A 12346-nucleotide genomic window follows, 5' to 3' on the forward strand; every position below is an offset into this window, starting at 1 on the left:
CGAGGAGCGCGTAGGTTTGAGGAAGCGTTTTGAGAGAGGTTTGAGAGACGTCCGTCGGAGCGGAGCGAAAGCTTTGGTGGTGTCTTGAGGTCAATTGAACCAGCTGCGGTCGGCAAGCATTCACAGTGACCAGACCAGGTGCACCGTTAGAATAGCTGTAGAGTCGCTCAATCCCGAGGATAGGGAAAGTCACAAGAGAGCAGAGCACACAGGAGAGCAAGGGGAAGACAGAATGGCAGAGGGCTTGACGTACCTGCGGTCGGCAAGCATTCACAGTGACCAGACCAGGTGCACCGTTAGAATAGCTGTAGAGTCGCTCAATCCCGAGGATAGGGAAAGTGCAACTCGTGCCCGACCGCAGGTGTCACAACAAAGGGAAACAACAGTAGCCACAAGCTTATTGCCCCAGGGCAGCTGCCCAGGCATCGTGGGGACCGCGTCACACGCGGTGTTTACTCATGTGACTGCCACGAGGAGGATCAAGCCCAGGGGGTCCAAAAGTAGGTGTCAATGTGTGAGGTCGTCGTAGCTATGGAATACCAATAGGAAGACCCATAGCGACCGATGCTGAGTGTGTGCGAAAGCAGTGGGAGTGTTCAAATGCGTGGAAGCACGGATTTGACGCTAACACCCTCTTGATTATTGTGTGTCAACCTTTTCCTTTTGTTGTGCTGGACGTCACGAATTCAAATCCTTTGATATTGCGTGATCCTCGGGGCTCCTCGAACCACAGCGCTGCGGCCATGTGGGAACGTTCACCAACAAATGAATGAGTCAGAGCTCACAGGAGAATTCAATTTGCAAACGAGCAGTCGCACAACTTCGAAAAGCAGTGTACTTTGGAAGCACGGCACGTAAGCTACCGCATTATCATCTCGCACAAGGTTGCTAGATTGCCGCAAAAGCAAGCAACAAACAAAACAACAAACAAAGCGCTGCTTCCTGCGAACCCAACAGCAGGCCGGCGTCGAACCTTGCAGCGTCCTCCTTGCGCACGCTTCACATGTCAAGAGAGAAATTGATAAAAAATTCGAGCAAAATTGCAACGAAATGGTGTCGAAGAGAGAGAGAGAGGGATTGTCAGCAAAAACCTGCCACGTGTGGTCGCAGATTCAGTTTTCCGTCAAGCGCACACATCAAGGAGCACGATGGGCAAAAAGGGCAGCGCCAAGAGTCCTGGGGGAGCTGCGGCTCGCCAGGGGGAGCGGGGGGCTGCTGCGTCGGCTTCAGATGCGGCACCCCCACCCATGATTGAAGATGCGCGCTTTGCGCACGCGCACAATGACCCTCGTTTCAAGGTAGGCTCCGGCACGTTCATGGCGGCGTGACCCTGGCTCCCTCTCCACCCGCACCCGCAGAGACGTGGCAAGAACAAGGCCGTAGCAAAAGGTTGTTGAGGGTGAAGCCCACTCACGCTGGCACTACCCCCTTGCTGGGCTGTTAGCGTCCAAGCAAGCGACAGCAGAAAGTGGTCATTGACGACCGGTTCAAGTCCATGTTTACCGACAAGCGCTTCCAGACTGCAGGTCAGCCCTACCGGACGAACGAGGAGTGCAGCGTTGATGGATGAACCCGCCCGTGTCTATCAGAGGCTCATCCGTGCACGAACATGATGGTATCACAGCCAAGGTGGATGCACGGGGTCGAAAGATTACGCATTCGCAGGACGAGGACCTTCGCCGATTCTACACGACAGAGCAGGAGGAACTGGATCGTGATCCGACAGAGGAGGCCGAACTCTTTGCCGAGACGCTGCGCATTGACGAGGAGGGAGAAAGCGAGGCATCCGACTCGGGCGCTGAGCCCGACTACTCCCGCGGCGAGGGTCTTATGGAGTCGAGTGACGAAGATGATGATGACGACGAGGCCCAGGCGCAATATCAGGAGGAAGCGGTGCGTCACCAAGGCTAGACCGGGTTGTGTTCATACGCCCTGGACATACGTGTCGCCCTCACGCAGAAAGTCAATAGGACACGCCATGGACCGTCTTTGAGGCCCTGGATCAGGTCGACCACACGGACGACATCAGCCGTCGGTGCGTCCATTTCTCGCGCAATCATGCCTGCCTACCAGGCACTGAGCCACGCTCCAGCCGTATCCTCACGCCCGCGACCTGCCAGCTTGGCTATTGTCAATCTAGATTGGGACCTGATTCGCGCTGTCGATCTGTATGGTACGTTCACGTCTCTGTGTGCGGCACTTCTGTGCTGACACAAGAGTAGCAGGCTTGACTCTTTCACATGTGTGTGTGTGTGTGTGTGTGTGTGTGTGTGTGTGTGTGTGTGTGTGTGTGTGTGTGTGTGTGTGTGTGTGTGTGTGTGTGTGTGTGTGTGTGTGTGTGTGTGTGTGTGTGTGTGTGTTAATTCACTTGGACCCTTTGCTATTTGCAGTGTTGGTCAACAGCTTCAAACCACGCTCGGGCGTGGTGGAGCGGGTGGCCATCTTCCCTTCGGAATTCGGGCGCGAGCGCATGGCCGAAGAGGACCGTCAAGGCCCAGGTCGACTGATCCGCGAATCTCTCCCCGACCCACCTCCGGGCGTCCAGGTTAGCGCGCCTCCTGCCGGGCACGCGTCCAGCGACGGTCACCCGTATCATGTTAGGAGCATACCGGGTGCTGGATCAGCAACGATCATTCTCATGTCGCCGGCGTCGCTGCATAGGTGGACAAGGCCAAACTCGAAGAAGACCGCTTGCGCGCCTACCAGCTGCAGCGGCTGCGTTACTACTATGCTGTTGTGGAGTGCGACTCGCCTGGTGCGTGCTCATGGCAGGCTGACCAGCTTTGAAGCCCACGTCATCATGGGCTGTCACGTCTATTGTCACTTGTTCTAAAAATGATGTGTCAACTTGTGCGTTTGTGGACATAGAAACTGCCAAGGCCATCTATGATGCGTGTGACGGCGCAGAATATGAAAAGTCATCCAATGTGCTGGATTTGCGGTGAGCTAAAAATTCAGGCCCCAGGCATAGTTATGCTTGCGTGCTTGGGTGCTGATACCAGTGATGTGGGTGTGGCAGGTACATTCCCGATGAGGAGGAGTTTGAGCAAGAGCCGCGGGATCAAGCTACCCAGCTGCCAGATGCGGAGAGCTTCAACCCCACAGAGTAGGATAGAGTAGCGCGTGTAAAGTTTTGTTGCCGACGCACTTGTCTGAAGCTGGTCTGCAGCTGGTCTGACCTGGTTGATTTGGGTTTGCGTGGTCTTGAACAGATTCACGACCAAGGCTTTACAGCATTCGGACGTTGCGTTGACGTGGGACGCAGACGACGTGGAGCGCCTCAAGGTGACCAAGCGCAAGTAAGTGTCACGTCTTGCCGACGTGGCCAGGCCCACAACCTACGTGGTGGTTACCTCCACTTTGCTGACTGGCAATCTCACATGTTCTCCTTGATTGGCGCAATGGTATGTGTGGCGTGTGCGTGTGTGCTCGCTGTCATAGATTCAACCGTGAGGAGCTGAAGCGCATGGACTTTGAAGCATACGTGGCCTCGGATGATGACAGCTCGGATGACGAGGAGGAAAGTTCTGGCGGCGGGCGCAAATCCAGTGCGGCGGCATATCGTGCCTTGGTGGGCCAGCTCAAGCAAGAGCAGGAGGCCGATGAGCCCGCGGAGATGGAAATTCAATGGGACATGGCGCTCACGGACAAGTCCAAGCAGCTGGCCAAAACCATCGAGTGTAGGTTGATGTTGTCCATGCCGGTCGCGTTCTGGCGTCGCACTGCTGTGTTTGTGCGACGTTCATCATGACCTGACTGGCGTATATGATGTGTCAATTTGGGGTTTGTAGCTCGGGGCGCGACAAACCAGGCCCAAACCCTGGGCGAGCAGTACCAGCAGATTCGCAAGGACAAGCGCAAGGCGCGCCGGGCTGCTAAAAAGGCAGGACTCACCGCTGAGGAGAGCGGGGAGGATGGACTAGAGGACGATGACGAGGATTTGGCGCAGCTGGCCGCAGAAGATCCCTATTTTGCCGAAGAGCTAGCAAGCCAAGGCCCCGGCAAGAGTGGCAAGGGTGGCAAGGGTCGCAAGGGCAACAAGAGCGGCAAGGGCAATGCCGAGGCCGAGGATGATGCAGCCGTATCAGAGGCTCAGGTATGGCAGCGGGCGTGGCTTTGAGGCATGCGACCGCGGGTCTGAGCCGTCTTTCACACAGCGCAGGCCTTACACCTGTCATGGTCGTGCTTGATATCGTAGCTGGCACGCTTGGTCGGGGTTGCGGACGAGAAGCACTTTAACATGAACGAAATTGTGGCCAACGAGGGTCGTTCCAAGAAAACACTCAAGCGGCGGGCCAAGAAGCGTCAAGAGGAGGTGTGTTTGCGAGACTCCTTGGGTGAAGATGCAGGGATTTGTGACGAGCATATACGACTCGTCTCATTCCTGGTTTTGGGCGATGGTGGCCTACGGGTCTTGGGCGATACAGGTGCAGGAGGACACGTTCAAGGTGGACGTGGAGGATCCCCGTTTTGCGGCCATGTACAACAGCCACGAGTTTAGCATTGATCCGACCAACGCCAGCTTTCACAAGACGAAAAACATGGAGCGTCTGTTGGAGGAGCGCAATCGTCGCAGTCGTCAGCGCGGGGGCCGACGCTCTCAAAAGAGCAAGAGCCAGTCAGCCAACGCGGACAGCGCGCCTGCCGTGGCGGGTACGTATCCTCTTCTTGTTGGGATGTGTGTGTGTGTGTGTGTGTGTGTGTGTGGGTGAGTGGGTGGATGTACGGTGAACGTGTGTTTGTCTGCCTTTGCATCTCATCTGCACGTGTGCATCCAGGCTTGGACTCTGTTGTGCGCAAGCTGCAACAACAACAGCCAGCTAACAAGCGCAGCAAACGGTAGAGGGGCCGGTGATCTGCTCGGTCAGCACGGAGCAAGTTGCTGCGCACGTGTTTCGTGTTGTGTGTGTGTTAGAGCTGTCCGGCCGGCGGGCTCCTTACGGCTGCTGCATGTGTGGCGCTGCTGCACTGCGGACGATTCGAATCGAGCGATTGAATTTCTGCTGGCATCAGACATGTTGGTTGTGGTCTTGTGATGCCCTCGCTTCTCTTTTTTTGGGGGGGCGGGGGTGGGGCCTGCTGCGCCTTGTAGTGCACGTATACGTGGAGCGCTCGTCGCAGCAGCCAGCGATGTCTCTGACGTTCGATGCTGCCGTGCCGAGCTGTTCAGCTGAATCTGACGTTCGACACTTCTCTCGAACTCGTCGATGCCTGATGTTCTTTCTGCTCGCATCCAGAACCAGCGAACAAAACCCGAGTGCACCAAAAATTTCATGGTATCGAGTGAGAAATGTTGAGGGTTAGATTGCGCCATACATTCGAGGAAAGGGTGCGTTTATGGGTGAAGTAAGGACATGTGGGACTCCAACTGGTCGCGAAGTGCTACCGCAGAAGGGTGAGGTAGCGATTGCCACCCTTTTTTTGGACCCATAAGGCACTCTACGAGCCCCATCAACCACACCAAACCGCCGTCCCGTATCACTGGAAAGGAGGCTCCAGTCATCTCCACACCGCTCCACACTTGTATTGGGCTTTTCTCACACGTGACGACGGTGGTGGCACATATTTTGGCTGGAGTTTTACCACACATGGGCGTCACCTTTTCCACACACCCGGCAACGTTTCTCGTTTCCGTTCGACGTGGGATTGCGACTGTAGCCAGAGTGGAATCAAGACATACCATTGGCGGGATGGGAAAATTGATCCTGAAGTGCGTGTGTTGCTTGTCAAGTTTTTTGCGCGACATCGGCAGCAGGGAGAGGACGAGGAGAGAGAGGGCGAGGGCGAGAGAGAGAGAGGGCGAGGAGAGGTGAGAATTAGGAGAGGGCAAGGCACACGGCCACGAGGCACTTGCACTGGCAGCGGCCGGGGTCGGATCGAGCTTCTTTCCAGACAAGAGAGAGTGTGTACACATGCTGTCATCACTCAACCAGATGGTGTATCACACCAAAGGTCCTCCTCCTCCTCCCATTGGCACGTATTTGGCAGATGACGGGATTTGTGTGGGAGGTGTGATCCAAAGATCGTTGGTTTTGTTTGGGGTTCCAATTAAGCGCGCAGCATCATACCCCTTTTGCGCTGTCGTTGAGATCTTGCTGGACCCTGTGCGTGTGGCCAAAGGCGCCGCGCTTGACTTGCAGCCCCTGTCCTGAGCGTTGCCCGTCATTATTATGGTCGTGGTCGAGGAGCGATCAGGCCACGAGTGAGGGTTGACACATGGGTTTTTGTGTTCAGCCAGGCCAAAATATGAGTGAGACCCCGACAAACTGGTCAATCCTCCTTACCAACTCACACACACAACATTATGATGCTTCAACTCGAACTCGCCCCAATTCCAAGGCCGACCTTGGTGAACCGCCTATGGGCCTGCAGCCAGCCGGCTAGAGTGTGTGTGTGTGAGTGTGTGTGCTCAAAAGTCTGAGAGCTGTCTGGTCTGAGCAAACACACCAACCGACAAGGCAACAAACAAATCAACAAACCAGATGAGACAGATTGACATGTGAGTGTAGCAAATCCACCCACCCATCGCGCATCGTCCTGCGGCAGGCAGATCAAACGTTCGTGTGTGCGCGAAAGAGGGGTTTGTGAGTTGGTCACTTACCCCTCTTTCCCCACCCCTCTCCCTTGCCCCAAACAAATTCAAAAAGAGTCTCATTTTCGTCTGCGAACCCGGGTTGATTCTCGCACACAACTCTCTCGCGTGACCTGTGCGATCGCTGCCTCGTTGGAAAAGTTTGACTCACATATTCCCTCGAGCTCTGCTTTGGTGCCACCCACACATCGGCCAGCCCAGTGCCAAAAAGCATTGTCGACTTGCCCTTGCACCTGCTTCGCGCGTAAGCCTCGCCTGGTCTTTACTCAGCTCTTCTTGGCGAGCCTGGGCGTGCGAGTGTGTCCGGGATGCCCAGTCTTGGTTGGCCGATCATTCTGTTGTGTGGCTCGTCTTGAGCTGGGTCTGCCATGATCATACCATCCAGCACATATCCACTCGTGACGAGCTCTCCTCATGCGCACCCGTCTCGTCGTTTTGTGAGCGCCACCAGTCTGATCCAAACGGTTTTTGTGGTCTGAGCGGTGGTCTGGGCTGTTGGAGGGGCCCCTCGTTCTCTTGGGTTCACCTCTGCGTGTGTGTGAGTGTGTGTGTGTGTGTGTGTGTGCTCCTCCTCGTCCTCGTCCTCCTCCTCCTCGTCCATGCTGGCTGGCTGGCTGGCTGGCTTGCTGTTGACAGCTGGACTCCCAAAGAGACTGATTGTGCATCGTAGAAAAATAGTTTCCGTTTTCACCCATCCAACCCTGCTCTCCAGTCAAAACGTCACCCCAGTCTTACTTTTTTTTTGTTTGCCCTTTGAAGTCCACCACACTCACATCCTCGACGCCGTTTTTGGTGGGTTTTCCCACACGTCACCACCACCATCATTTGGACCTACCAGGGTTTGTTTTTCCCACACACTTGGCCCGCTTGTTCGCCCTCATGCAATCTCCGTTTGCCTACACACCACCCACACGTTCCCCTGTCCCTGCTCAGGATTTGCGACTTGAAACTTGATGACTCTGAGCTGGCTCGTGCACGCTTTGTGTGCTTTTTGGCTTGCACAGTCCACACACTTGCGTCCTCTTTCCTCTTTTGTTTGGTCAACAACTTTGGGTTTCCACGCACCCACGCGCGTGCGCACCACCGGGGGTGCCTTGCTCCCGCTCCGAAGACGTGTGACGCCGCTTTGCTTTTGACCAGGAACGCGCATCTGCTTGCTTTGACGTCCGTAGGAGGAGGGTTGGTTTGCTTGGTTGATGTGACCACACAACACAACACAACACCATGCCATCGTCGTCGTCCTCCTCTTCCTCTTCCTCTTCCTCGACCTCGGCCACCGATCGCCCCAGTACCCAAGCAGCCAAACGTGCCCGTCGCATGGCCCGGCCGACCGACGACCAAGACTCGGCAGCAACAACAACAACAACAACGACATCGGAGCCAGCCACCAACAAGAGGAATTTCAACAATGCCTTCAGCACACAACGTGGTGGCCGTGGCCAGCCCAGCCCACAACCTCTGAGCCCTGAAACCCACACCCTTGCACCCACAAACAATTCCACCCAGATTACCACCACCACCAACACCATAACCACCAGCACCCGTAACACAACCACCACATGTACTACTACTCGCATGAGTCATGGTCATAGCCGCACCCGACCTCGCAAGCCCATTCATCCCAGCACCACACACAAAACCAACATCACCAACAAAACCAACAAAACCAACAAAACCAACAAAACCAACAAAACCAACAAAAGCCACACACGCAAAGGTGCCATTTCCACTTCCACCCCTTTTCCACCTTCACCCCCTTGTTCGCTTCCTCCTCCTGCCGCCGTTACCACCGTGGTGGTGTCCAACACCAACACTGACACTGCCCCCTCATCCAAAACATCCCTCTCCCGCTCCCTGTCCCTGGCTGCGACGGCTTCCTCGGCAGCCTTGCTGCGGCCCGCGTCCACCTTGGCATTGGAGACGACAACCTCCTCTGCGCCTTCGTCATCAGCCCTACAGCCGGACACTGTATCTGCATTGTCCACCACTGCCAGCCGTGATACCAACCCCCTCATCATGGCCGTCTCCTCCGCACTCAAAAGCCGCCGTCGACAATGCCCGCATCCCGGCTGCGATCGCGTCTTTACCCGGCTCGACGTACGTTCTCGCCACATGCCCAAGACACCCTTCGCTTGCCTCTGCTGCTCTTCCCTTCTCTCGCTTTTCCATGTGTGACGCGTTCCGCTCTCTGCCCAAGTTTTGGCACGTGATTTTGCTTTCCCTTGCTTTTTTTTGACTGTTTTGCCTTCTGTCTCGCTTCTTTGCTTCTTTGGCCGGGTGTTCTCTTCTGCGCGTTCTTCCTCTGTCAATTGGCGTGATGGGATGTGAACTTGACCTTGACCTTGACCGACATCCCTCTCCCAAGCTTCTGCGTCTCACTGCCTGTCTTGTCTCACCGCCCTTTGGACGCCGCTGCTGTTTGCTGATGTATGATGGACATTGTAGCACATGAAGCATCACTTGTTGGGACACTCGGATGCCCGCCCCTTTGAGTGCGAGACGTGTGGCCGCCATTATCGACAAATCTACTCGCTTCGTCGTCACCACCGTCAATCCGGCCACAAGGGCATCAAGCGCCACCAAAACAGTCTGGACAAGGCCTTTGAAATCTTGCAGACCTGGGATTTCGATTCGCCTTCGGGCTCGGGTCACGGCCAGGACCTTGATGCCATTCCCAGCGCCCATTTGCAATCCAGCACCGGCTTTGGCGACACTTCCCCAGCCCTGGGTGGCCCAGCCGCTGCCGCTGCCGCCGCGGCAGCAGCTGGTCTGGGGGCCACCGGCGCCGCACAAATGGACCCCCAGCTGCTGTTGCAGTCGCTCTTGCGTGCCGCCTCCCAGCGCCAATGGACTCCACAGACACTGCAGATGCAGCTTTATCAGCAGCAACTCATGCAGCACTTGGTGCAGCAGCAGCAGCAGCAGCAACAGCAACAACAACAGCAGCAGCAACAGCAGCAGCGACAACCGCAGCCCTCCAGCAGTCAACCGGGTGCAGGTGGTGTCGCCATGTCCCAGCCCACACCCTGGCAAGCCCTTTCGATGGCTTCTCAGCTGCATCGACCCATGCCCTCATCCGCAGCGGGCTCAGCTCAATTGGCCATGGCGCAATCGCAGCTCACGACCCAGGCTCAGGCCCAAGCCCAGACGCCGACCCAGTCGCTACTCGCCCTGCAAGCCCAGGCCCAGCAGCCCTCGGGCCCCGATACCCTTGCGGACAAATCCATGAATCCCCTTACCTTTCAGCAGCAATCTCAGCATGCACCCCAAGCTCAGCCTCAGGGCCAACAACAACAACACCAGCAATCAACATCGGCCTTGTCCCAGAGCCCCGTGCTGTCGCCTCACGTCCCATTCTTGGCCAGCTCCAGCTCCAACTCTTGGCCTGGAATCAATGCGGCTTTGATGGCCAACTTTGTCAACCTTCAACAGCAGGCTGGAGGCTCTCCGCAGGGCCCCAGTCCTGTCGCTGCCTTTGGTTTGAATCCAAACAACATGGTGTCCTTGGCCTCGGTTGCTCCGGGCTCCAATATGTGGATGCAGTCGTAATGCTGTAACGTCCTTTCCCTTCGCAACGCACCAGCTGTTGACGTGTACCGCCCTTGTTCGCTGCGTACATCCGGGGTCACCCCCTCTTGTCCATTTTCAATCTTGCTGATACAACTGTTCATTTTGGGCTTGCCCACTGCCTTTGCTTTTATATTCTTGTCTTCTACGCCGTTCGCCTTCGGGCCGCAACATCCTTGTATATATTACTTTTGTGCCTGGCGAAGCACTATTGTCTGTCTGCATGTTTCACTTTGCATTCTATCCCGCGCCTGATGACTCGCTTGTTCACTACCACGGCTGTTGTCCGATGGGTGCTTCTCTTTTTTTGTTTTTCTCATCTCCTTGTACTCTTTCATCTCATGGCTGCAAGCAGGTCACGTCCTCTTGTGTGCGTTCCCAGTTTTTTTTCCTTGTCATTAGCTCTTCTTCTGTGACCCTTTTGTGGTTGTTTCCGCTTTGTGGCACTTCGGTCCAACGGATCCAGTGTTTCTTTGTTCCTGGCTTCCATGCCTCGCCACTCCCGCTTTCCTAGTTTGTGGCTCTTCTGTTGTCTGGTGCCGACCGCACCTCTCTGATTCTGAGCTCGAGCGTGCAAGTATCTTTGCTCGTGCTTGCCAGCGTCTCTACAGCCAGACGTGTTGGCTGTGCCACACCTGGGGCTCGATTCGCTTGGCTTCATTCAGCTCTTCTTCTTCTTCTTCTACCTTTAGTACTTGGCTCGCTTGCTTGTAGTTAGTGGCGCCGTACAGCCGTTCTCTTGTTCATGTGGCTGCTACGTCGTGCAGACGGTGTCCCTGTTGACGCCTGAGGCACACGTCTAGTATTTGGAGGCCCAATGGTGGTTTCTCCCTGCTCTCTCTTCCTTCTTGTACTTTTGTATTACTATACCCTGGTAGCGGTGGTGATGGGAGGGTTTGTGCGCCCTGTCGTCCTACCTCTGCTGTCTGATTTCGTGTTGTTTAGTTGTGTAGAGGTGTTAATAGTCACATAGAGGCCCCCGCTTGATTTGGCCGAGGGGCCGACACCCACCTCCGGTCCGGTCGGGTCGTGTTTTCTCTTTTTCTTGGCCCGCTCTTGGGCTTGTAGTTTTTTCCGGGTTCTTGCCCCCTTTTCCCCTCTCTCCCTGACCACATACATAGGCTTGTTTCGGTGATTGTGGTTCTTTTTATATATAGCTCTTGGTTACTCTCCTTCTGTCCTTTAGAATCCACACACAGACGCTGGCTGTTTCTTTCTGGTGGATCGCAGTCCTTGACAAGGTCTGGGGAGCAACACTCTGCATAAACCCTGAACGTGCAATCAGCAAAGCCAGGGGCTGTCAAAAAGATCACTTTTGGGCTCAAGGTGGTGCGGGCCTTGAACGATTGCAGCAACGTTGTTGGGAACGGTAGTCGAGAGCGTGATACGCGCCTCGTGTCTGGCATGATGACTTGATCTCGTTTTGGCTGGAACACAGATGACACATGACCCCACAACAGTGGTGTCGTCTGAAGGAAAAGGGGTTCGATCCCATGTCATGCGTGTGTCCTAGCACTTCTGTTGTCACGCGTTCGTTTTTTTGGTGTGGACTTGCCTGTCTGCTGTCTCGGCACGACACGTGAGTTCAAGTGTCCCGATCAGTTGGCACTTTTGTGTTGGTTCAGAACCAGCACGACGGGTGTTGAGTTTCCGTGTGTGTGTGTGCGTGTGTGCGTGTGTATGTGCTTTGAATGGATGGTTGTGGTTGAGAAGAGAAAGGAGTAGAGAAGGACGGAAAGGGGGCATGCATGACTCAAGCGTCAAAGTTCTGCCCGGTATTCGGTTCTACACGACATACACTGGCATGTGATGTCTGGCCAGTGCTGGTCCATTGGTGGATGCTCCTGCTCCATACGGATCGCGTATCGTGTTGCTATTCGGATGGAGGGTTGTCGTGTTTCCTTGAGCGGTTTTCGGGGTTGATGGCAGAAGCAATCCCTTTTGGAACACCTGTCCCGGTCGAGGCCCAGTGTGTGTGTGTTTGTACAGAAGCACTGGCACCGAGGCGAGGAGACGGGACGGGACGGGGTCAACGTCAGCAATGGCCATGCTCACCCCTCCCGCGGACCTCGACCGGGGTCACGCAGGACAGGGTCGGTTGCGTGCTACTTTACACGGCTGGGTGCAAGTCGCGGTCTGAACGCTTGTCCCGTTGGTGGGGGGGTGCGCTTGGCACGGCCGGTCAAC

The 12346-nt window shown here is 55.6% G+C and overlaps 1 protein-coding gene across 1 annotated transcript; it reads left to right on the forward strand.

The window, feature by feature from the left end:
- Nucleotides 1-1148: 1148 nt before the first annotated feature.
- On the forward strand, nucleotides 1149-5001 carry MONBRDRAFT_31074 (uncharacterized protein; the record flags this gene model as incomplete). Its single annotated transcript, XM_001742418.1, has 15 exons — nucleotides 1149-1298; nucleotides 1445-1526; nucleotides 1625-1893; nucleotides 1971-2035; nucleotides 2121-2173; nucleotides 2223-2545; nucleotides 2662-2755; nucleotides 2869-2941; nucleotides 3020-3106; nucleotides 3213-3299; nucleotides 3442-3680; nucleotides 3792-4096; nucleotides 4199-4315; nucleotides 4428-4653; nucleotides 4779-5001. The coding sequence occupies 15 exons, from the start codon at nucleotides 1149-1151 to the stop codon at nucleotides 4841-4843; spliced, it is 2235 nt and encodes a 744-aa protein (XP_001742470.1). The 3' UTR covers nucleotides 4844-5001.
- Between the last annotated feature and the right edge of the window lie 7345 nt (nucleotides 5002-12346).

The sequence above is a fragment of the Monosiga brevicollis genome, genomic scaffold, assembly GCF_000002865.3.
Source record: "Monosiga brevicollis MX1 MONBRscaffold_2 genomic scaffold, whole genome shotgun sequence".
NCBI lineage: Eukaryota > Choanoflagellata > Craspedida > Salpingoecidae > Monosiga > Monosiga brevicollis.